A 22,160-nucleotide genomic window follows, 5' to 3' on the forward strand; every position below is an offset into this window, starting at 1 on the left:
GTTCTGTCCGCGTTTCTCATGGATACAACTCTTTCCTATGATAGTCTAAGGAGCTGTTCACATGTCCATTTATTTTTTCAGATTAAGTAATCCTCAGAAAAGAACGGTGACTTGTCCAATATTGGTCCATGTCTTGGATCAAACTCGCCAGTGCAAGTCTGTGTCTATGAAAGAATCGGACAATGCTCGGATGCTGTCTGTGTGCTGTCCGTAGGAGACTCTGGAAAATCTGTGGTGACAAAGTTATGGCTAAGAAACCGACAACAGTCAAAGAACTGTGGAAGAGACTGGAAGAAGAGTGGACCAAAATCACACCAGAGCAGTGTGAGAGACTAGTGATGTCCTCTGGCCGCAGATGTGCTGAAGTCATTCAAAGCAAAGGCCTGTACACATCCTACTCATTGGTGACTGTTGTTACCTTCAGAAAATGTACTTATAATCTTTCTCTTTGCTACAGTCATTGCTGTTCTCTAATTATGATCATCACCCTCACTGTCAAAAAGTTTTTTCTAATATCTAATCTGTGTCTCCTCCCCATCAGTTTCATCCCATTGCTTCTAGTCTCTCCTTGTGCAAATAAGAATAAAACTGATCCCTCTACAGTGTGACATCCTTTCAGATATTTGCAGACAGCTATTAAGTCTCTTCTCAGCCTTCTCTTTTGCAAGCTAAACAATCCTAAATCCTGTATCCATTCCTCATAGGACATGGTTTGCAGACCAGTCCCCATTCTGGTCACTCTTCTCTGAACTTGCTCCAGTTTGTTGATGTCTTTTTTTAAAATGTGGTGCCCAGAACTGGACACAGTATTCCAGATGAGGTCTGACCAAAGAGGAGTAAAGGGGGATAATGACTTCACGTGATATAGACTGTATGCTTCTGTTAATACATCCTAGAATGGTGTTTGCCATTTTTGCTGCTGCACCACACTGTTGACTCATGTTCAGTCTGTGATCTATTAGTATACCTAAGTCTTTTTCACACATACTTTTGGATAGCTCTATTCATCCCATGCTGTATATGCTCTTTTCATTATTCTTGCCAAGATGTATGACTTTGCCTTTCTACCTGTTAAAAGCCATTTTATTAGTTGCTGCCTATTGTTCCAGTCTATGTGTGCAGAGCAAGCTGCCAGTCAGGGAGTGATTACAACATGCTCAAACTATAGTGAGTGGTGACTGTAAGGGTAAGTTCACACACTGCATTTTTTTGACTCTGCGTTTTTGTGCATTTTTTCCTGCAAAAAATGCAGCGTCCAAAAAAACGCATGCAAAAAACGCATGTTTTTGATGCGTTTTTGGCTGCGTTTTGCTGCGTTTTTTCTCACTGCGTTTTTATGCGTTTTTTATTAGTGAACAATGCCATTAAAGATTGTTGAAAAACAAACAAAAATGTCTGATGTCATTTCCTTCTTCAATATGTTCTTTATTCTCTACTAGTGTATGCAGGAGAACAGACAGCTGCAGAACTATAAGGCTCTGCATACTTCATCAACTAGTGTATGCAGGAGAGCAGACAGCAACTGCAGAACTAAAAGGCTCAGCATGCTCCATCCAGGACTGTATGCTGGAGGGAGGGGCAGGGGGAGTAGAATTACAAGGTTCAGCATACTCCATCCACTAGTGTATGCAGGAGAGCAGACAGCAGCTGCAGAACTACAAGACTCAGCATCCTCCATCCAGGACTGTATGCAGGAGTTTTTTTCCCCTCCAAAAAATTACGTGGGCTTCGCCATATTTTTGTATGCTAGCTAGGTACCGCAGGCAGGTACAGGCTGCCCCCAACCCCCAGCTGCCTATTTGTACCCGGCTGGGAACCAAAAATATAGGGAAGCCCTTTTTATTTTAATAATTTCATGAATTTCATGAAATTATTACAACAAAAAATGATGTGGGCTTTGCCCAATTTTTGAGTCCAGCCAGATACAACTAGGTAGCTGAGGATTGGAATCCGCAGTACAGGGTGCTTTCTGGGCACCCCCGCTGCGAATTGCAGTCCGCAGCCACCCCAGAAAATGGCGCTTTCATAGAAGCACCATCTTCTGGCGCTGTATCCAACTCTTCCAGCTGCCCTGATGCCGGGTGGCTCGCTGGGTAACAATGGGGTTAGGGATAGCTGTGTATTATCAGCTGGCCCTAAGCCCGAAATTCATGGTGTCACGCCAATATTAGACATGGCCACCATGAATTTTTAGTAAAGATAAAAAAAACACAACACGTAGAAAAATATTTTTATTAGAAATAAAACACAACACAATTAGTGACTCTATCTTTATTGAAATAAAGAACCCCTCTCCTCCGCAGTAATCCTAGGTCAAGGGTCCCGCGCCGTCCAATCCAGATCCAATATCATCTGATCGGTTTGCTGGAAAGCAAAGCGATTAGATGATGTGTCGGGATGTGTATCACATGACACATCAGTTGATTGTATAAAAGCCGTTCATACAATCAGCTGATGCATCAGTGCAAAAAAAACCAAAACTACTCACTTCTGTGCAGACTATCGGCTGATCGCTGCAGGACCCGGCGGTAATCAGCTGATGAAGTCTCCTGACCGCATCAGCTGACAGTTTAACCGGCCGGGCAGTAAAAAGCCGGCCTCACCGCTGCACTTATACGATCAGCTGATGCGTCAGGTGACTGCATCAGCTGATCAGCGGCAGGTCCTGAGCAGGGCAGATCAAAGTATTGCAGTGCGCATGTGTAGCGCCCCTGAAACAATCAAGGTGCTGCAAGGTTCTCCATCCCCACAAGGATGCAGGGCCTACCCCCTTAGGGACCCAGAACCCCAGTACCGGTACCACCAAAAACCCAGGTAATAACAGTTTTCTCCAACAATTCCCCATACAATGGTACTTAGCTAGGGTGGGACCAATGGATGGCCGCCTACAGGTGGAACAACTCCAGCCCACCAGTTGACCAGGTGGTAGGGGCAGACTGTGGAGACTAGTCAGTGAGGTGACAGGAATAGAGAAGTGCAGGTGGAAGTGAAGCAACATCCTGTCTCGGGTTAATGGTGACCTGGTATACAGGAGAAGTGGTTGCCGGTGGAGTATGGTGGAGTACTCCCGGAACTACGCACCGACGGGGTACAGGACCCTAGGACAGGAAAGAGCTTCAAGCCGACCTGTCAACACCTGCACAGCAAGGGGACCATCAAGGACCTTGCTGACCCTAAAGAATTCGAAGACTCAGTAGCAAAGGGAGAACCGGGGACAGGACCAGAGACTCCAACCCCACAAGGTTCATGCTACCGTCAGGCGGACAGAAGTGAACAAACCATAGAATGGGGACCCTCAGTTGTTCTGTACCATGGGGACCTACTTACCAGAGACAGGTGCAGGGCAAGAAAGTACCAGAGAACCAGACTGGCACTGAGACGAAGGGGACCTGGAGGCAAAACCAGCCAGCCAGTTAACATCTTCTGCAGAAAGTGAGTAAACCAGTTGCACTGAACATCTGTGTGGACTACCTTCTTCCGACGCCCACTGCACCTAACACCTGCAGGGGCAAAACCCTACTTGTGGAGGGACTACTATACTAGCTGTCGATACCATCAGCCCCAGTAGAGACATTCTGCAGCGACGGCTCCCTACACTTAGCCACAACACTGCAAGTGGCGTCAAAAGTGAACATTATCATAATCTTCCCTGCAACTAACCCCATTACAAAAAGGGCCCTGGGCACAGAACTGGGTAACAGCCACCACCGTGACATTCCCAGTAGAGACTCTGCCCGGAACCGATTACCCCATACCCCTGGGTGATACACCTACGCGGGAACGGCGAGTGTGGATGACGTAGGACACAGGCTTCAGAAGGAGGACGAAGATGGCCGAAAGAGGGGGCGTGGGCACCGGAGAACGGAGACGCCCATATGGCCCAACTCCACCGCAGCGTCTGTTAGGTAAGTATTATAAAATGTTTTTGCGCGCTACACAGCGGCCTGGGCTCTTATATACAGCATGTTAGAATCCTGTATATAAGAGCTCACTAGTGGTGGTGGCCGCAGCTTATAGGCCGAAAAAATGGTGAGAGGTTCCCTTTAATATTTCAAAAACAGATGAAAATTTTAATCTGACAATATGCATCTATGAAAAAGGAATAACACTTTAGCTTTCTTTTTTTAGTAGATGTGACTCATCATAGCGACATTTACAAGCAACATTTATTATTGTGCTACTAAAGTGGAGCTTAATCATAAAAACAGCAAAGTCTGTTATGTTGTTTAACTCTTTCCAAACATAGCCAACTGTTTATATTTCATTTATTTCCCCTACTTCTTACAAGAATCATAACTTTTTTTTTATCCATATAGTTGTTGTTTTTGCGGGACAAGTTGACATTTTGATTGCTGTACAATGTATTGGAAAAGAGGGGAAAAAAAACAATTGTAGTGAAATGGTATAAAAAGCAAAAAAAAAAAACGAAAACCCAAACAATTCCGCCATTGTTTTTTGGGTTTTGGACTTGCATTTTTTTTTTCTTTTAATAAATTGGTGACCAAGGGAAAAAATTGAGTCTTTTTTTTAAAAAAAACTATCTTTGTGTGTGTGTTTTTTTTTTTTTTTAAATCCACCTACTGGATTAGTAATGGAGGTGACAGACGCCTCTCTATTGCTAACACCAGGGCTTGATGCCACGTGACAATTAACAGCTGGTCTCAACCACAAAAGTATTACCCTGATTGTCTCTGCAACATAGTAATCGGGAAGAGGTGGTCAAAGAGCCAGAATTGGAGCATCTAATGTGATGCACTAATTCTGGGGCAGTTATGGGCTGATATTTTTTGCCTGGAAGGGGAATAAATAACCATGGACCTCCTCAGCCTGATAGTAACAACCCCCAGCAGTCTGCTTTACCTTTGTTATTTATTAAAAACGGGGAACACCCCCACGTCATTGTTTTCATTCATTTTTTTTTTGTCTAAATAGCACCTTTACAGTTCCAAACCAGTAATTTCAGTGTCATTCCTTTTTCTTTTCTGGTACATGTCATACAGATATCACACTGATGACAAACACAGTGTGAAGAGGGCCATACACAAAGTCAGGGATTTTGTTGTATTTTAAGTAGTAGTAAAACTTGGCACTCAATTGGATGCTTTGCAAAATGTGTAGATTTATTGACAATCAGGAACAGTCTGTAACTGTTTCTGGTTGTTGATTAATTCACATTCTTTAGAAAGCATCCAATCGGGTGCCGAGTTTTACTACTACTAATAATCACGGATTGGAACCCTACTCTGGCACCTCATCATCATCATTTATTTCTGGAGTGAGGTGTGTGAGTAACCGATTATCACAAGTAGGTAATAATGATCTACTATGGACAGACATTGCTGCAACATGTGCATACCCTGATTGAGATATACGTATGTGTACAGTACAGACCAAACGTTTGGACACACCTTCTCATTCAAAGAGTTTTCTTTATTTTCAGGACTCTGAAAATTGTAGATTCACATTGAAGGCATCAAAACTATGAATTAAAACATGTGGAATGAAATACTTAAAAAAGTGTGAAACAACTGAAAATATGTCTTATATTCTAGGTTCTTCAAAGTAGCCACCTTTTGCTTTGATTACTGCTTTGCACACTCTTGGCATTCTCTTGATGAGCTTCAAGAGGTAGTCACCGGAAATGGTCTTCCAACAGTCTTGAAGGAGTTCCCAGAGATGCTTAGCACTTGTTGGCCCTTATGCCTTCACTCTGCGGTCCAGCTCACCCCAAACCATCTCGATTGGGTTCAGGTCTGGTGACTGTGGAGGCCAGGTCATCTGGCGTAGAACCCCATCACTCTCATTCTTAGTCAAATAGGCCTTAGACAGCCTGGAGGTGTGTTTGGGGTCATTGTCCTGTTGGAAAATAAACGATGGTCCAACTAAACTCAAACCGGATGGAATAGTGTGATGCCCTGGACTAGCCATGAAGTCACAGATAGCGCCCTGCACAACACCTGTCCCCTAAAAAGGTGTCATCAGCCAAACATTAAAACCTAGTCACCTCTCTCAGTGCTGGATGGACACACCAGGAGGCAGATCCAGGCAGTTGGCCACGCCCACCGAGGAGTTCAGAGAGCCTGAGGCAGGAAACACAGTCAGTGTTTCTAGTAGTCAGTTCTGAGTGGAGTTGTTAGTAGGAATTGGTGAGTGAGGAGGCAGGCCTGTGTGGCAAGTCTGCAGAGAACTGACGGGTGCCGGGGTTGGAGACCGGGCACCTTTGGCTAGGAGGCATACTGTGGCCTCAGCCTGCAAGAGCCGGGAAGACGGCTCGGTGGAACCGTGGTGGACTGGGACAGGGTAGTGGCCCGCCGGTACCCACCCGGGGAAACGACTCGGAAACCGGAGCACAAGGGGGGGTACTCAGACCCTGAAACGAGGTCCAGAAGCCACTGGACTGAGTTAATTAACTGATTGCGGTCTGGACTGTAGGTCCTTTCCCACGCAAAGTCCCGACTGAAGACAACAGCCCAACGAGGGGGATAGAAAGCCACCGCACAGGCAGAGAGATCCCACGGACCAGCGTCTGCGGGCAAAGGGCTCTCCCGACATCCACAAAGGCGGGGAGCTGACTCCCGTCGCTGAAGCGTAGGCAGTCCACAGATACACAACACGGTGCAGGAAAAAGGCAGAGACCACCAACCGGGTGGGGGACCCGACTCAGCTGGCTGCGGGCATCGACCACCATCAACTTGTTTTACCAGAGACTTGTGTGTGTTACTAATCGTGAGTACAACAGTGCCCTCCGGCTGCGCACCTCCCTGCACCGCCCAACCACATAACACCCAACGGGTCCCGGGGCCACCATCCCTGCCCACGAAGGGGTTAACATCTTGCTGCATAAACATCTCCCCCGGGTGTCCCGTAACCGCAGCGGTGGTGTCTACACCTTTACCACATCCCGTGGGTGGCGTTATGAACTTAACCAGTACTCCGGCCGTACACCTACGTCCCCTAAACCACCAGCCCCCCTTTCAGATCAAAGTGACCACGGGGCCCCCGGGTCCGGAGACGCTCGAGCCACCTACCAGCGAGCCCGGATCCGAGCGGCTCAGCTGCAGCCGAGCGTGGGGCGGTACAATAGCATGCCGCTGCAAGATGCTGTGGTAGCCATGCTGGTTCTGTATGCCTTCAATTTTGAATAAATCCCCAACAGTGTCACCAGCAAACCACCCCCACACCATCGCACCTCCTCCTCCATGCTTCATGGTGGGAACCAGCCATGTAGAGTCCATCCGTTCACCTTTTCTACAAAGACACGGTGGTTGGATCCAAAGATCTCAAATTTGGACTCATCAGACCAAAGCACAGATTTCCACTGGTCTAATGTCCATCCCTTGTGTTCTTTAGCCCAAACAAGTCTCTTCTGCTTGTTGCCTGTCCTTAGCACTGGTTTCCTAGCAGCTATTTTACCATGAAGGCCTGCTGCACAAAGTCTCCTGTTAACTGTTGTTCTAGAGATGAGAAGGTGTGTCCAAACTTTTGGTCTGTACTGTATATACAGACTGATACACATAGATATGTGATAGATAGATAGACAGATGAGATAGTTACATAGATAGATGGATGGACGGATGATGGCTAGATAGATGGATAGATGGCTGGATGGATAGATAGATAGATGGATGAATAGATAGATTGGCCATTAGTCTGATTTAGTTGTTCTTTCTTATATTTGCTGCATTTTTCATCTTCTTCTAAAATGTCTGAACAAATCCAATAATGAGATTTAGGACAGTTTCACAGTTGTTTCTGGTGTGGATCCAATCTGTGCTATAATAAGGCCTGCAGGCAGAGGTGTCCTATAAGTGACATCTGTGTCATTATAGGTAACTAGAAGGTGGCCCGATTCTATGCATCGGGTATTCTAGAATTTACGTATTGTGTAGTTCATGTATGATTTTTGTAATATATATATATAGATGTTGTTGTGTGTAGTTACCAAGTGTTTGTGTAGGGCGCTGTACATGTTCTGGGTGTTGTCTGGGTGTGATGGGGGGTGAGAGCGGTGTTGTTTGTGTGTTGCGTTGTTTGTGGAGCGCTGCGTGTCTGTAGCGTTGTGTGTGTGTTGCGCGGTTTGTGTGTGTGTGGTGTGTTTTGGGGGGAGGTATGTTTTGTGCAATATGTGTGTTGTGCGGTATGTGCGTATATTTGTGTGTGCAGCGTTGTCTGTGTGTGGGTGTCTGTGTAGGGCAGTTGTTTGTGGTTCCCAGTGTGTGTGTGTGGTGTGTTGTGCAGTGCGCGCGCGCGTGTGTGTGTGTGTTGGGGGGAGGTGTGCACTTCCCATCGTGCTCCATCCCCCATGCAGCGCACTCCCCATCGTGCTCCATCACCTATGCTGCGCACCCCCCATCGTGCTCCATCTCCCATCCTGCGCACTCCCAAACGTGCTCCATCCGCCATGCTGCGCACTCCCAAACGTGCTCCATCCGCCATGCTGCGCACTCCCAAACGTGCTCCATCCGCCATGCTGCGCACCCCCCATCGTGCTCCATCCGCCATGCTGCGCACTCCCAAACGTGCTCCATCCGCCATGCTGCGCACTCCCAAACGTGCTCCATCCGCCATGCTGCGCACTCCCAAACGTGCTCCATCCGCCATGCTGTGCACTCCCCATCGTGCTCCTTTCCCCATGCTGCGCACTCCCAAATGTGCTCCATCCCCCATGCTGCGCACTCTACATCGTGCTCCATCTCCCATGATGCGCACTCCCAAACGTGCTCCATCCGCCATGCTGCGCACTCCCAAACGTGCTCCATCCGCCATGCTGCGCACTCCCAAACATGCTCCATCCGCCATGCTGCGCACCCCCCATCGTGCTCCATCCGCCATGCTGTGCACTCCCCATCGTGCTCCTTTCCCCATGCTGTGCACTCCCAAATGTGCTCCATCCCCCATGCTGCGCATTCTACATCGTGCTCCATCTCCCATGATGCGCACTCCCAAACGTGCTCCATCCGCCATGCTGCGCACTCCCAAACGTGCTCCATCCGCCATGCTGCGCACTCCCAAACGTGCTCCATCCGCCATACTCCGCACTCCCCATCGTGCTCCATCCCCCATGCAGCGCACTCCCCATCGTGCTCCATCCCCTATGCTGCGCGCCCCCCATCGTGCTCCATCTCCCATGCTGCGCACTCCCAAACGTGCTCCATCCGCCATGCTGCGCACTCCCAAACGTGCTCCATCCGCCATGCTGCGCACTCCCAAACGTGCTCCATCCGCCATGCTGCGCCAGCATCAGCCTCTCTACCCGCAGCATCAGCCTCTCTGCCCGCAGCATCAGCCTCTCTCCTCCCAGCATCAGCCTCTCTCCCCGCAGCATCAGCCTCTCTGTCCCCAGCATCAGCCTCTCTGTCCCCAGCATCAGCCTCTCTGTCCCCAGCATCAGCCTCTCTGTCCCCAGCATCAGCCTCTCTCATCCCAGCATCAGCCTCTCTGTCCCTAGCATCAGCCTCTCTGTCCCCAGCATCAGCCTCTCTGTCCCCAGCATCAGCCTCTCTCATCCCAGCATCAGCCTCTCTCATCCCAGCATCAGCCTCCATATCCCAGCCTTCCCCAGGATCAGCCTCTCTCCTCCCAGCCTCATCCAGCACGCCATGCTCCTCTGCCGACACTCACACACCTGATCGCATACACTCACACACACCCGATCGCATACACTCACACACACCCGATCGCATACACTCACACACACCCGATCGCATACACTCACACACACCCGATCGCATACACTCACACACACCCGATCGCATACACTCACACACACCCGATCGCATACACTCACACACACCCGATCGCATACACTCACACACACCCGATCGCATACACTCACACACACCCGATCGCATACACTCACGCACATACACACTGACGATATTGCACATACGCGCTCACACTCACAACATCCGGAGATACCACATGCTTCTGGCCATGTGATCCTCCGGCAGGTCCTGGAAGGTCACAACAGCACAGTATCGAGGCCGAGAAGCAAGCGATATCGCCGGATGCTGTGAGTGTGTGGATGCGATGTGATGTATGTGTGAGGTGTGTGTGAGAGTGAGTGTGAGCCGGTGTACACTGGTAACTATGATACACATCGGGTAACCAAGGGACCTTAGTTACCCGATGTGTATAATGGTTACCAGCATTCACGGCCTCCGTCAAGATCCCAGCATCGCAAGGTTATGTCTGGCGCTGCTGGGATTGTGACGGAGCCGGTGTAGAAGCAAGCGATATCCCAGGATGTTGTGAGTGTGTGGATGTGATGTGTGAGAGTGAGTGTGATGTGATGTGTGTGTGTGTACTCACCTGGGAGTCGGAGCTCCGTGTCAGTTGGGCCAGAGCGAGCGTGCATTGCGTGAGGGGGGCGGGGCCTGCAGAGAGCCAGGGCGAGAGGCCAATCCGTGTGGGGGGGCGGGGCCATGGCGAGCCCAGCGGCCAATCAGCTTTGTGTCACCGTAAGGACACAATTTTGGAGCATGACAGACAGACAGACAGACAGACAGAATAAGGCAATTATATATATAGATAATGACTGTCCGGGGCTCAGTGTTAGTAGCCGGGCACATTACGCAGTAATCATGTGATACATGGCAGGTTGATCACCGCTTTAGCCAGAGGGGTTAGAATTTCTTGCACTGACAGTTGCCGTCTCCATAGCTGATGGCTCAGAGCCTCGCTGCACATGCCCATTAAGTGCCAATGACGTCCCCAAATGGCATAAACTGGGCATGTGGAGACCACATAGGAAAACAGCGCAGCGCATGATGTTGTGCCTATGAGGGTCTCGTACCACAGCTCACATGTGCCCTGGAGTCCAGGCTATGGGGAACCATCTCAAAGCAATAAATGAGCTCTAGTAACACATGGGGCTGATGATTGGCAGTGATGGCTGATGATATGACACTGGCCATACTCCTAATGGCTGGCTCACACTCTATGCCTGCTAGATTTGGGGTGGGGAAGTGCCAAAACCTTTGTCCACAGCCTATTCACCTCCCCCATCCAAGAACAAAAGGTTTTAGCCCTGAGACTGCATGTAGCCGACTGTGTGCTACAGCCAGCGCCATATCTAACAGCTACGGTGGAGAGAGCGCAGATTACAGCAGAATAATGTCTTAGGTGCATCATTAAAGAAGGAAAAATGGGGGATGGTTTCCTATCCAACCCTCACTCGGCCCCCATAAGGAGGGTGCGGCAGAATCTCCGCATTTCAGGCCGTACACAATTTATTTTGTGATATCAAGACCTGAAGAGCGGAGAACTGACGAGTACAGGGAAAGAGAAGTCTGTGCGCATGTGCAGAGTAACCTGCGCTCCTGTATAGTGCGCATGTGCATAAAGTGAGCACAGCACCGAGCAGAGCGACCACTGAGAGACGGATCAGTGCACATCTGTATATGGTGGGCGGGGCATGGTGATGGGCGTGACCAGAAGGCCCCGCCTCCCAGCAGCTACTCTTCAATCTCAAAAAAGAGAGGCGGGATCTTAGCTTTGTAGGTCCGCCCACCAGCCAATCAGCACTGTTCGGAGGGCGGAGCCTCCCGTGACGTTGTCAGTCGCAGAGCAGTGGGAGCCGCGACATCTGCGCCCGTGTGCTTGTGCTGGGCGCTGCGCGATGTGCCGGAGCCGGGCGGCCGGGAGCTCGGCCCCGCTGCTGTGCTCGCTATGGGAGTGATCGGCAGGATGGCGGGCTCCGCGCTGCAGTTCCTCGCCTCTCACGGCCGCCAGACGCTGGGCCGCTGGATGCCCGGCCGGGAGGACAGTCTGCTCGCCGGCTGTGAGTCCGGAGAAGATGTGCGGCCGCTGGTGCACAGTCCCCCGCCGCACGAGGGCGCCTCTGCCGGCGGGGGGGATCCGTGGAGCTGCCCGGGCATGTGCTGGTGCCGGAGCCTGGTGCTGCTGTGCGCGGTGGGCGCCGTGTGCTGCGCCTCCCTGGCGCTGGCCCGACACTACCTGAAGGACCTGCTGCTGTGGGTGGAGAGCCTGGACAGCCTGGTCGGGGTGCTGCTCTTCATCGTGGGCTTCATCCTGGTGTCCCTGCCCTGTGTGTGGGGCTACATCGTGCTGAACGTGGCGGCCGGCTACCTGTACGGCCTGGTGCTGGGGATCGGGCTGGTGATCGTCGGGGTGCTGATCGGCACCTTCATCGCCCACCTCGTCTGCAAGAGGCTGCTCACCCACTGGGTGCTGGCGAAGATCGAGAGCAGCCAGAGGCTGGGAGCCGTCATCAAGGTGGTGGAGGGCGGCAGCGGGCTGAAGGTGGTCGCCCTGGCCAGGCTCACCCCCATCCCCTTCGGCCTCCAGAATGCTGTGTTCTCGGTAAGTGGTTGAACTGCAAGCCCCAGCATGGCTGGTGGGTGATGGTGAAGTCACTTCTAACTGGAGCTGTCATCTGCTATACAACTACTACTCCTATCATGTGGGGACCCAGTGCGGGAGCGGGGATCCTACTAAGCCCCCACAACTCGTGGGATAACTTTCCGGTAGAGTTCAACGGCCAAACACCACTACCGGGGGGACATTTGGTCCGTCCAACACGTGTGCTCACACATCTGTGTATGGAGACTATATGGTCCTCAGGATGAGGGGTCATTATGTCGTCCGGCACTGGTGCTCACACATCTGTGTATGGAGACTATATGGTCCTCAGGATGAGGGGTCATTATGTCGTCCGGCACTGGTGCTCACACATCTGTGTATGGAGACTATATGGTCCTCAGGATGAGGGGTCATTATGTCGTCCGGCACTGGTACTCACACATCTGTGTATGGAGACTATATGCTCCTCAGGATGAGGGGTCATTATGTCGTCCGGCACTGGTGCTCACACATCTGTGTATGGAGACTATATGCTCCTCAGGATGAGGGGTCATTATGCCGTCCGGCACTGGTGCTCACACATCTGTGTATGGAGACTATATGGTCCTCAGGATGAGGGGTCATTATGTCGTCCGGCACTGGTGCTCACACATCTGTGTATGGAGACTATATGGTCCTCAGAATGAGGGGTCATTTTGTCGTCCGGCACTGGTACTCACACATCTGTGTATGGAGACTATATGGTCCTCAGAATGAGGGGTCATTTTGTCGTCCGGCACTGGTGCTCACACATCTGTGTATGGTAACTATATGGCCCTTAGGATGGGGATGGAGGGAGCATTGTGTCATCCAGCACTTGTCCTCACAGATCTGTGTATGTGGACTATATGGTCCTGAGGATGAGGGGGATGGATGAGAAATCGTGTCCGTCCAGCACTTGTGCCCACAGATCTGTGTAAGGAGACCATATAGTGCTGAGGATGAGGGGACGGAGGGGAAATTGTCCGTTCATCACTTGTCCTTGCACAAATGTGTATGGAGACTATATGGTCCTTAGGATGGGGGGTGGAGGGGACATTGTCCTTCCAGCACTCATGCTCATACATCTGTTTATGAAGACTATATGGTCTTCAGGTGCAGGGGACATTTTTCATCCAGCACTTGTTCTCACAAATCTGTGTATGGAATCTGTATGGTCCTGAGGATGGGAGATGTCTGGGACCCCCCTACCACTAGGATGAGGGTTTCCAGGATAACAATGGTGATGCTGCCCTGTATCTGTCACTAATCGCCCCAAAGACTTTGTATAGAGCCACATCTGTTCCCACCGCTCCAACCTGTGGTGTGCAGGGCTCCAGACCCTTATTCTAGTGATCACAGAGGGCTCAGGACCCCCACTGTAGTGATTGCGGAGGGCTTGGGACCCCCATTGTAGTGATTGCGGAGGGCTTGGGACCCCCATTGTAGTGATTGCGGAGTTCTCAGGCAAGGCTCTCCTCCTTGTGTAGCCACTCTTAGCGCGGTAGTCTAGGAAATGCGCAGGGGCTTTCTGCTCAGGACCCCCCACCCTTCTCTATTAGACCCCTGTAAAGTGCTGTAAAATAAAACAGTCCTGTCAGTTTTTTGTGATCGGAGCCACGGACCAGACCTGCATCCTCCAAACCAATGGATGCGTGAAAGAAACGTCCGGCACTGGGTGCCATCTGTGTCATACAGCCGGGTTTTAATGCTGATTGTGCAGGAGCTGACAGTTTTTTAGTAAAAGTTTTGCATTTGAGAGAAACTGATGCCGAACCAATGGTGAAACCGGACACATGGCCAATAATGGCTGGAGATCGGATCCGGCGCGGCGCGGAAACACTCACTGGTGCTATCATATGAAAAAACACAGGTTTGAGTCTGGGGGGAACGTTGTAGGGATCATCATCCCCTATGGCACAATGGGGACCGCTGTGTATTCAGTTATACCACCCCCATTCAGCCTCCTCTGCAGACACCTCAGTGGCCCCCAACAGACACTACTAAGTCAGTTGTTCCCTGGGGCCCCCGGTGTCCTTTGTGTGCTAGATTGCATAGCTTTAATCCTATTTTGCAGCTGCCACTACGGAACCCAAAATTGGAGTTTACAATGTAAATGAGACCCCAGTCTGACCCCAGTGACGTCGCTGTAATGGATCCTGGTGGGATCTGCTCCAAACTGTCTAATCAAAATGCTGTAAAAATGCTCCAATGAATAAAAAAAATTCCAAAACTACATCAGTAAATAACTCCCCTTTTAAAAAAATGAAAAATTTGTTTTTAAATACATGAAAAACTTTAGCTGATGAGCGTGTGGTTCCCCCCCGGCGCGTGGTTTCCCCCCGGCGCGTGGTTTCCCCCCGGCGCGTGGTTTCCCCCCGGCGGCTCCAGGACATCACTTCTCATGTAGTCGGAGCCTGTGGCGGCTGGCGGTGCTCCGGATCACAGATGTAGCTGCGCTGTCTGATCTGGTCTCGCTCCGTCTGCCTCCGCAGATATGGAGGGCTTCTCCGCAGTCCCAGCCACGTGGATGGGATTGGAACACGCTGTCAGATATTGCACAGTGTTTCCGCACTGAGATGTGGTGCGGCTCATAATACCGGTTATATGTCGCGTTTTTAGCTTTTTATCTGTTTTAATCTGAAGGGTGGCGTGTGGGATGAGTTTGCGCTGTGTATCCGCAGGTGGGTTATCAGCGGATATTCCTTACAGCTGTAATGAAGGATCAGCCCGTGGCTCTGCGTGGTGTATGATCCCGGAGGTGCTGTGAGGATAGTCAGCCACTACTGGGACGTACAGTGGATTACACTGGGCCGGGTGTTAATCCGGTCATGGATACAGTGAGTGCGGATCAATGATCTCCTGCAGACAGACTGATCAGCTCTGCGTCACTCTGCCTAATCTGTTATCTTCTAATTGAAGATATAGGAGGCCGGGTTTACACCTCACGAAGTCCAGGAGGGTGGGCAGCTCAGTGATGGACTGTGACACGCGGTGTCCGGACCCCCTTGTTCGTCTCCAGGGCTCGAGACCCTTTTTTTGTTGAATTCTTCCTTTAGGATTTGTTCACATATCTGTTGTAGACCTTCCTGTAGCTGCAGGTGCCTGGACTTCTGCAAACCACTTCTTGATGTGTGGAGGAGCTGCTGACATTTCTGCAACATATGATATGTGCCTTGTGTGAACTCAAGAGCGCCTGACTTTCTATATAAAAGCAGATTCTGGCAAACAAGTTGTCTGCATGGGGTTTACTGAACACTAAAGGGTGCTTTACACGCTGCGACATCGCTAACGATATATCGTCGGGGTCACGGTTTTTGTGACGCACATCCGGCGTCGTTAGCGACATCGCAGCGTGTGACACGTACGAGCGATGATCAACGATCGCAAAAGAGACAAAAATCGTTGGTTTTGGAGAGGTCGTCAAAACACCAAAAATCGTTTGGTCAGTAGCGATGTTGTGTGTCGTTTCTGCGGCAGCACACATCACTGTGTGTGACACGGCGGGAGCGACGAACATCTCCTTACCTGACTCCACCGGCAATGCGGAAGGGAGAAGGTGGGCGGGATGTTACGTCCCGCTCATCTCCGCCCCTCCGCTTCTATTGGCCGGCTGCTTAGTGACGCCGGAGTGACGTCGCTATGACGCCGAACGTGGGAGGGATTGTTCGGTGGTCACAGCAACGTCGCTGACCAGGTATGTGCTTGTGAAGCAGCTGTAGCGATAATGTTCGCTAAGGCAGCAATCACAAGATATCGCATGTACGACGTGGGCGGGTGCTATCGCGCTTGACATCGCTAGCGATGTTGCAGCGTGTAAAGTACCCCTTAGCCTTAGGGCTCATGCGCACGTAACTGCTGAATATTCTGCAGTGATTTGACAGCACATGTGCGCTTCAAATCGCTGCAGAAACACTGCATAATGGATGCATTTTTTTTTGTTAAAAAAAGACTATTTCATGCGCTCTGGCTGCTGCCCCCGCCATAGACAGAGCGGGAGCTGCATCCATAGCGCACAGAATAATGGACATGCTGCTTTTATGAACGCATTTATTTGGGTCAAAATTTTAGCACCAAATCGCTGCGTTCATCAAAGCAACGTGCGCACGTGTCATGCACAATCTTCATAGATTGTGCAGGGGACGCAGGACGCATGCATTTACCCTGCAGTGCTATACGCAGCGTAAATGCATGGAATTATGCAACGTGCGCACGAGCCCATACTCCGAAAATGCTGAAAACTCCTGCTAGGGCTTATTTTTGGGGAAAGCCGTTAGTGGCCAACACTTTCATTTTTTTGGGGGGTGGGAATTAAAACATAATTTGTAAATAAAGTGATTTCCAGATTATCAAATGATAATCATTAGGGATGATTGAATACCTCAAATATTCGACTTCACGAATATCCGTCGAATAGGTCGCCGCTATTCAAATATTTGATGCGCAATGTAAGTCTATGGGAAGCCCAAATAGTTGTTATTCGGGTTTCCCATAGACTTACATTGCGCATTGAATATTCGCGAATAGTCAAATAGCGGTGACCTGTTCGGCAAATATTCACGAAGCTAAATATTTGAGGTATTCGATCATCCCTAATAATCATATTAGCAAATGAGATTGAGTTTTTGGAAAGTACAGCAGCCATTGAAGCATACTGCTGGGGGTGGTGACGGACGTCTTTGTGTTTCTTCCTTTCTTTTTCCTCTTTCTTGTGTTTCTGCCCTTTTGTCTATTTTTAGTCTTCTTCTGTGCCGAGGGCTTAGAAATCAGTGCACTACCTGTATACAGATCCTCGGGTGTCTGCACCCGGCCGGCGCTGTTCACTTTGACAGCAGTGAGTATAAGACGTGGAGTAGACGGCTGCTCCACATTCCAGGCGTCTGGAGGAGCCCCAGGACTGCAGAGCCACCAAGGCAGATGTTTCACAAGATTATTTCAACAGCTGGAGATATTTTTTTTTTCTTATGTAAAAAAAAAAAAGTTCCTCTAGGAATTTCATTATATAATCCAAATTACACAGTGTGCAAAGTTATTAGGTAATTTGTATTTTTGATTGATTTTATTATTGAATGACTCCAAAATGTCGGTCAATCCAAACGTTTAACCTGAATATTTAAGAAAGTAACAGTGAGGCTTCGTCTTTTTTAGAAGATGTTTGCAGGATTAATGTACATTTTCCATCTTGATTGTTTATCTTCATAGTTTTTAAAAATTCTCGGTGACCAATTTGGCCCTTTTTGTCAATAACAGTCATAGGTCTTCCATTCATGAAGTCTGTCAGTGTCTTAACTCCTTGGGCAGCACCGTCCTCAGCCCCCACTGATCAGAGCGAAGACTGTTTTCCTCTACCATAAGTCTTCCATTTCAGAAGGGCCCTCAGATTTCCAATAGGGTTTCGGTCAGGAAAGGAAAATGCCAGGTCATTAGTCTTCCATCTTTTAAAGGGGTTGTCCGCTACATAGACAACCCCTTCTCATTCCACTTTTTCGCCCCGGTAAAAATAAATAAGCCTATATTCCCATCCGGTGCGGTCGCGGTTCCAGTGATGTCTGAAGCCACGTTCCAAGGGCCCAAGTGACATTGGTCGCGGGGCTCTTGTGTCATAACAATCAGCGCCGATTTCCTTCACCTTGCCTACAGACATTTGAGCAGGAAGTCAACGCAGTCCTCTACTCCTGCTCAAATGTCCGATGGTGGGGTGAAGGAAGCTGGCGCTGATTGGTCGCTGGGCTCGCGTGTCATAACAATGTCACGTGGGCCCCGGGAACGCCACTTAAGACATCACTGGACCCACGACCGCATTGGAGGGGAATATAGGCTTATTTATTTTAATTGGGGCGAGCAAGGGATATCCAAGTAGTGGACATCTCCTTTAAGGCCTTTACTGCCAGTGAAGCCTTCAGTGCATGGGATAGAGAATTGTCCTCCATAACAATCATGGTTTTCTCCTGCACCACTGCGAGAAGTAAAGGTCTTCTAAAAATTCGCAGTAGCTTTAGGAGTTGATTTTGAGTCCATCTTCAGCCTGAAAAAGTTATCCTCTCTCATCTCTTCTAATGCTACCTTATAGTAGTGTCCACCTCCACCTTGTTTCCTCTTCTGTGACTGACTTGCTCAGTGTTGGATGGTTTTAGCCTCCTTACCTCGGCCATGTCTCTTAACACCTTGTACTTCTGGGTCTTGCTCAGTGGTAGTCGGTTTCAGCCTCCTCACCTCGGCTGTGTCGCTGAGGACTGAACACCTTGTACTCCTGGGCCTCCAATTCTTGAAGCTAACAGCACTGGAGGATAATGGGCTCCTGGTCTCTTCACATTTAATTCTTAAATCTTTGGCAGTAAATGTGCGTCTTTTTATCAATTTGTTTCAGTGACTTTGTTGGCTCTTTGCACCTTTTGCTGGTTCTATGATCGCGTCCCAATATAGTAGCAGTTCCAAGAGTCCTTCTGTAAGGCTATGTTCACACGTTTCTTTTGCTGCTCTTGAGGCAGTAAAAAAAAAGTTGCTTTCAAAAAGCAGGTTCTGCTGTGTTTTTTTTGTTGCATTTTTGGTGTGGCATTTGTCGACAGTACATGTTTAACATCTTCACGACCGATGACGTACTGGTACGTCCTTGGTCGAATCGCGGTAATCACCAGTTAGCTTGAAGTGATCCCAGCACGTCTGTTGATATGAACAGCAGACATGTGGGGCTAACAGGCGCAGGAGGATCTGTGATCCACCCACACCTACTTGCCACTTAGATTGTGCTGTCAAAATGTGAGTGCGATTTAGACTGGTGCGACGGGGATCGCGCTATTCCCCACCGCCATCGTCTCCCGTGACTTGGTTGTCATGGTAGATGGGGGGGATCATTTGATGACCCCTGACGCAACCATGACGTATTTTTCTGTGAGAGTCGACAGAGCGCTGGCTCTCACAGGAACACTGCATTTCTGCTGATCAGAGTGGGGCAGCTCTGATCAGCAGAAATGAACAAGCGATCAGACTCAGTGCAGTGATAAAGTCCCATGGGAGGACTAGTAAAATAAATAAAAATTGTAGTAAGAGTTTTTAAAAATATGAAGAAATAAAAGTTCAAATCACCCCCAATTTGCCTCAGTTAAATAAATGAAAAATATACACATATTTGGTATTGCTGTGTTCAGGAATGCCCGATCTATCAAAAAATAAAATCATTTAATCTGATCAGTACACAGCGTAGCGAGAAAAAAAATTCCAAATGCCAAAATTACGGTTTTTTGCTTCTGCAGATTTTTTTTTAAAATGCAATAACAGGTGATCAAAATGTAGCATCTGTGCAAAAATGGTATAATTAAAAATGTCAGCTCGAGGCACAAAAAATAAGCTGTCACTGAGCCCCATATTCTGAAAAATGAGAATGCTACGGTCTCAGAAAATATCGCCAAAAGCGCAAGTTTTTTTTTTTTGTTTTTTTTTTTGGACAGGTGAAAAAAGTGGCCTATTTATACTGAGTGTCAAGAAGTTTCTGGACTGTTGGCAGGTTGGGAGGAAGAGCTGGAACAAGCCCCATATATACCTTCCAGTATGGGGTACACGCGCTCAAAAGCCTTCAATATATTTATGCCGCACTCTTCACGCTAACCAGGGGTCCGTGTCACCACAGGTCTCTTTTGTGACCCCCCCCCCCCCACCTACAAAGATAATCCCCTGATGATTCCTCAGGATTAAGGATAAAATGTGTTGCGGGATTAAATAATCTAGTAAGCGGTAGCCCGAACTTGGATATTGCCCCTGTTATAGAGGAAGCCTGTCACGCGAAGTACATGGAAATACCAAGCTAGCGGCGAAAGTTAAGGGAAGGGGGAGATGGTGACCCCCCCTGACCACACCTACTGCTCATCCCTGGGGCCCCTCACCACTCTTCATAGGTTCCGCACCTATGTGCCAAGCTGGATACCTGACCCTAGGTATCTGGCCTAGGGAATAGGAGGGATGAGGTCTTAGTCAACTCCACTAACAGCTATAGAAGACACAAGGAGGACACATAGGGGAAAATGCATGAACTACTTCTCCACAGATGACTTAAGCTGCTCTCACATCAGCGTTATTTTGCTGGCAAGCCGGATCCGGCACAAATGCGGTACTGTTCAATACAGTTCAATGGAATCGCGGCAAGATGAGGTCACATGAGGCCGCATCTTGCCACGATTCCACTGAACTGTATTGAACTGTACCGCATTTGTGCCGGATCTGGCTTTACGGCAAAATAATGCTGATGTGAGAGAAGCTTGTGGCAGTAGTCTAGTAAAGCTTTAGCAACGATACCACAGATGAGTACAAGCCACCTGCTTGCAACCAGAGCTTATATGAAATGAATAATATCACCAGTCCAGGGAAGATGGGGGTATTTAAGCACAAAGGGAATACTGATAATCAGCAGCTGGATGGAAGGACGCCTTTCCTGGATCCTAAAGGGGAATAGATAAAAACCCAGCAGGAAAGCTACCTAGTACAATGAATTCTAACAGCAGGAACAATAGAAAGTCAGGGAGCATTTTGCACAGCCAAACACAGTGCCCTTCTATTGCCAGAAATTACATGACTGTCACCCGTGACACACTTGTGACAGAGCCACATCAAGGAGCACGACAGGGCTCACTGCGTTCCCTTAACTAACATTTGACAGTGGCATTAACAATGCGCTGGTATGGGGGTGCATTATTCTATGCCCCCAATGGTGTGCCTATGGGTCTGGTGATCTTTGTTACGGAGCTCTCCTGAAACCCTGCCCATGGCCGGGCTTCAAAAGAGAACGTGATTTTTACAATTCGCAGCAATACTATGGCAAAAGTGATCAGACGATGCCGGGTCCAAATTCCCTGGAGGGACTAACAATAAAGAGTGAAAAGAAAAAACAAAACTTCCTTTCCTCCCATTAAGGCTATGTTCACACACTGTATATTTTCTTAACCACAAAGATGCAGTGTTTTTTGCCCAAAAAACGCACCGTGGCATGCTGCGTTTTTAGCGCATTTTGCCCAATGCGTTTTTTTAAGTGAAATCTATTGACTGGAAGGGCTCAAAAACGCTAGAAAAACGCAAAAAGAATTGACATCTTCAAAAATGCAGCCGAAAAAAGATGCCCAGTGTGGACAGGAAAAAAGAAACCTCATAGACTTTGCTGGTGGAAGGAAATGCATGCATTTAGGTGCATCTTTGTGACCTCAAAAATCCAACAAAAACGCTGTAAAAGATGTAGTGTGCGAACATAGCCTAAACATATTTTTTAAGAAAAAATACATGTGGTATTGCCAAGTTTAGACTAGTTCAATCTATGAAAATGTAAAAATAACCGGCTTCATAAACACCTTAACTAGAAAAAAAAAACATAATTCTTTTTCTTTTTTCTTTGTTGCCACAAAAAATGCTGTACAAGCAAAGTGTCATATCTATCCCATAATGATATCAATAAAAACGTCGTTTCACCCTGCAAAAAAATCAGCTCTCGCACAGCTCCATCAGCCAAAAGATGAAAATGATACAAGTTTTTAGAAAATAGAATATTTTTGGAAAATGGCAATACAATAAAAAATAAATATGTATATATAATAATTATTTTATTTATATATATATATAATATATATATAATGTGTATATATAATAATTATTAAATATATAATTATATTGTATTATATATATATATATATATAATTTTTAACCACTTAAATTCTTAAACAAAAAAAACCCCTGGATGTTTGATGCCGCTGCAGTCATACTGATGAGGAGTATCATCCTACAAGGGCATTTTTGCCATAGTGTGCCTTGTTAAAACAATTCCAAAAAACAATCAACGTTGC

General features: G+C 48.4%; 1 protein-coding gene across 1 annotated transcript in view; it reads left to right on the plus strand.

Annotated features, from left to right (window-relative positions):
- The first annotated feature begins 11,573 nt into the window (after window positions 1–11,573).
- Window positions 11,574–22,160, plus strand: part of TMEM64 (transmembrane protein 64) — a 56,600-nt gene continuing 46,013 nt past the window's right edge. The window contains exon 1 of the mRNA XM_075316268.1: window positions 11,574–12,324. Coding sequence (XP_075172383.1) covers window positions 11,671–12,324 — 654 coding nt within the window. The 5' untranslated portion in view covers window positions 11,574–11,670. The remainder of the gene's footprint in view (window positions 12,325–22,160) is intronic.

This window comes from Anomaloglossus baeobatrachus, chromosome 6, assembly GCF_048569485.1.
Source record: "Anomaloglossus baeobatrachus isolate aAnoBae1 chromosome 6, aAnoBae1.hap1, whole genome shotgun sequence".
Lineage (NCBI taxonomy): Eukaryota > Metazoa > Chordata > Amphibia > Anura > Aromobatidae > Anomaloglossus > Anomaloglossus baeobatrachus.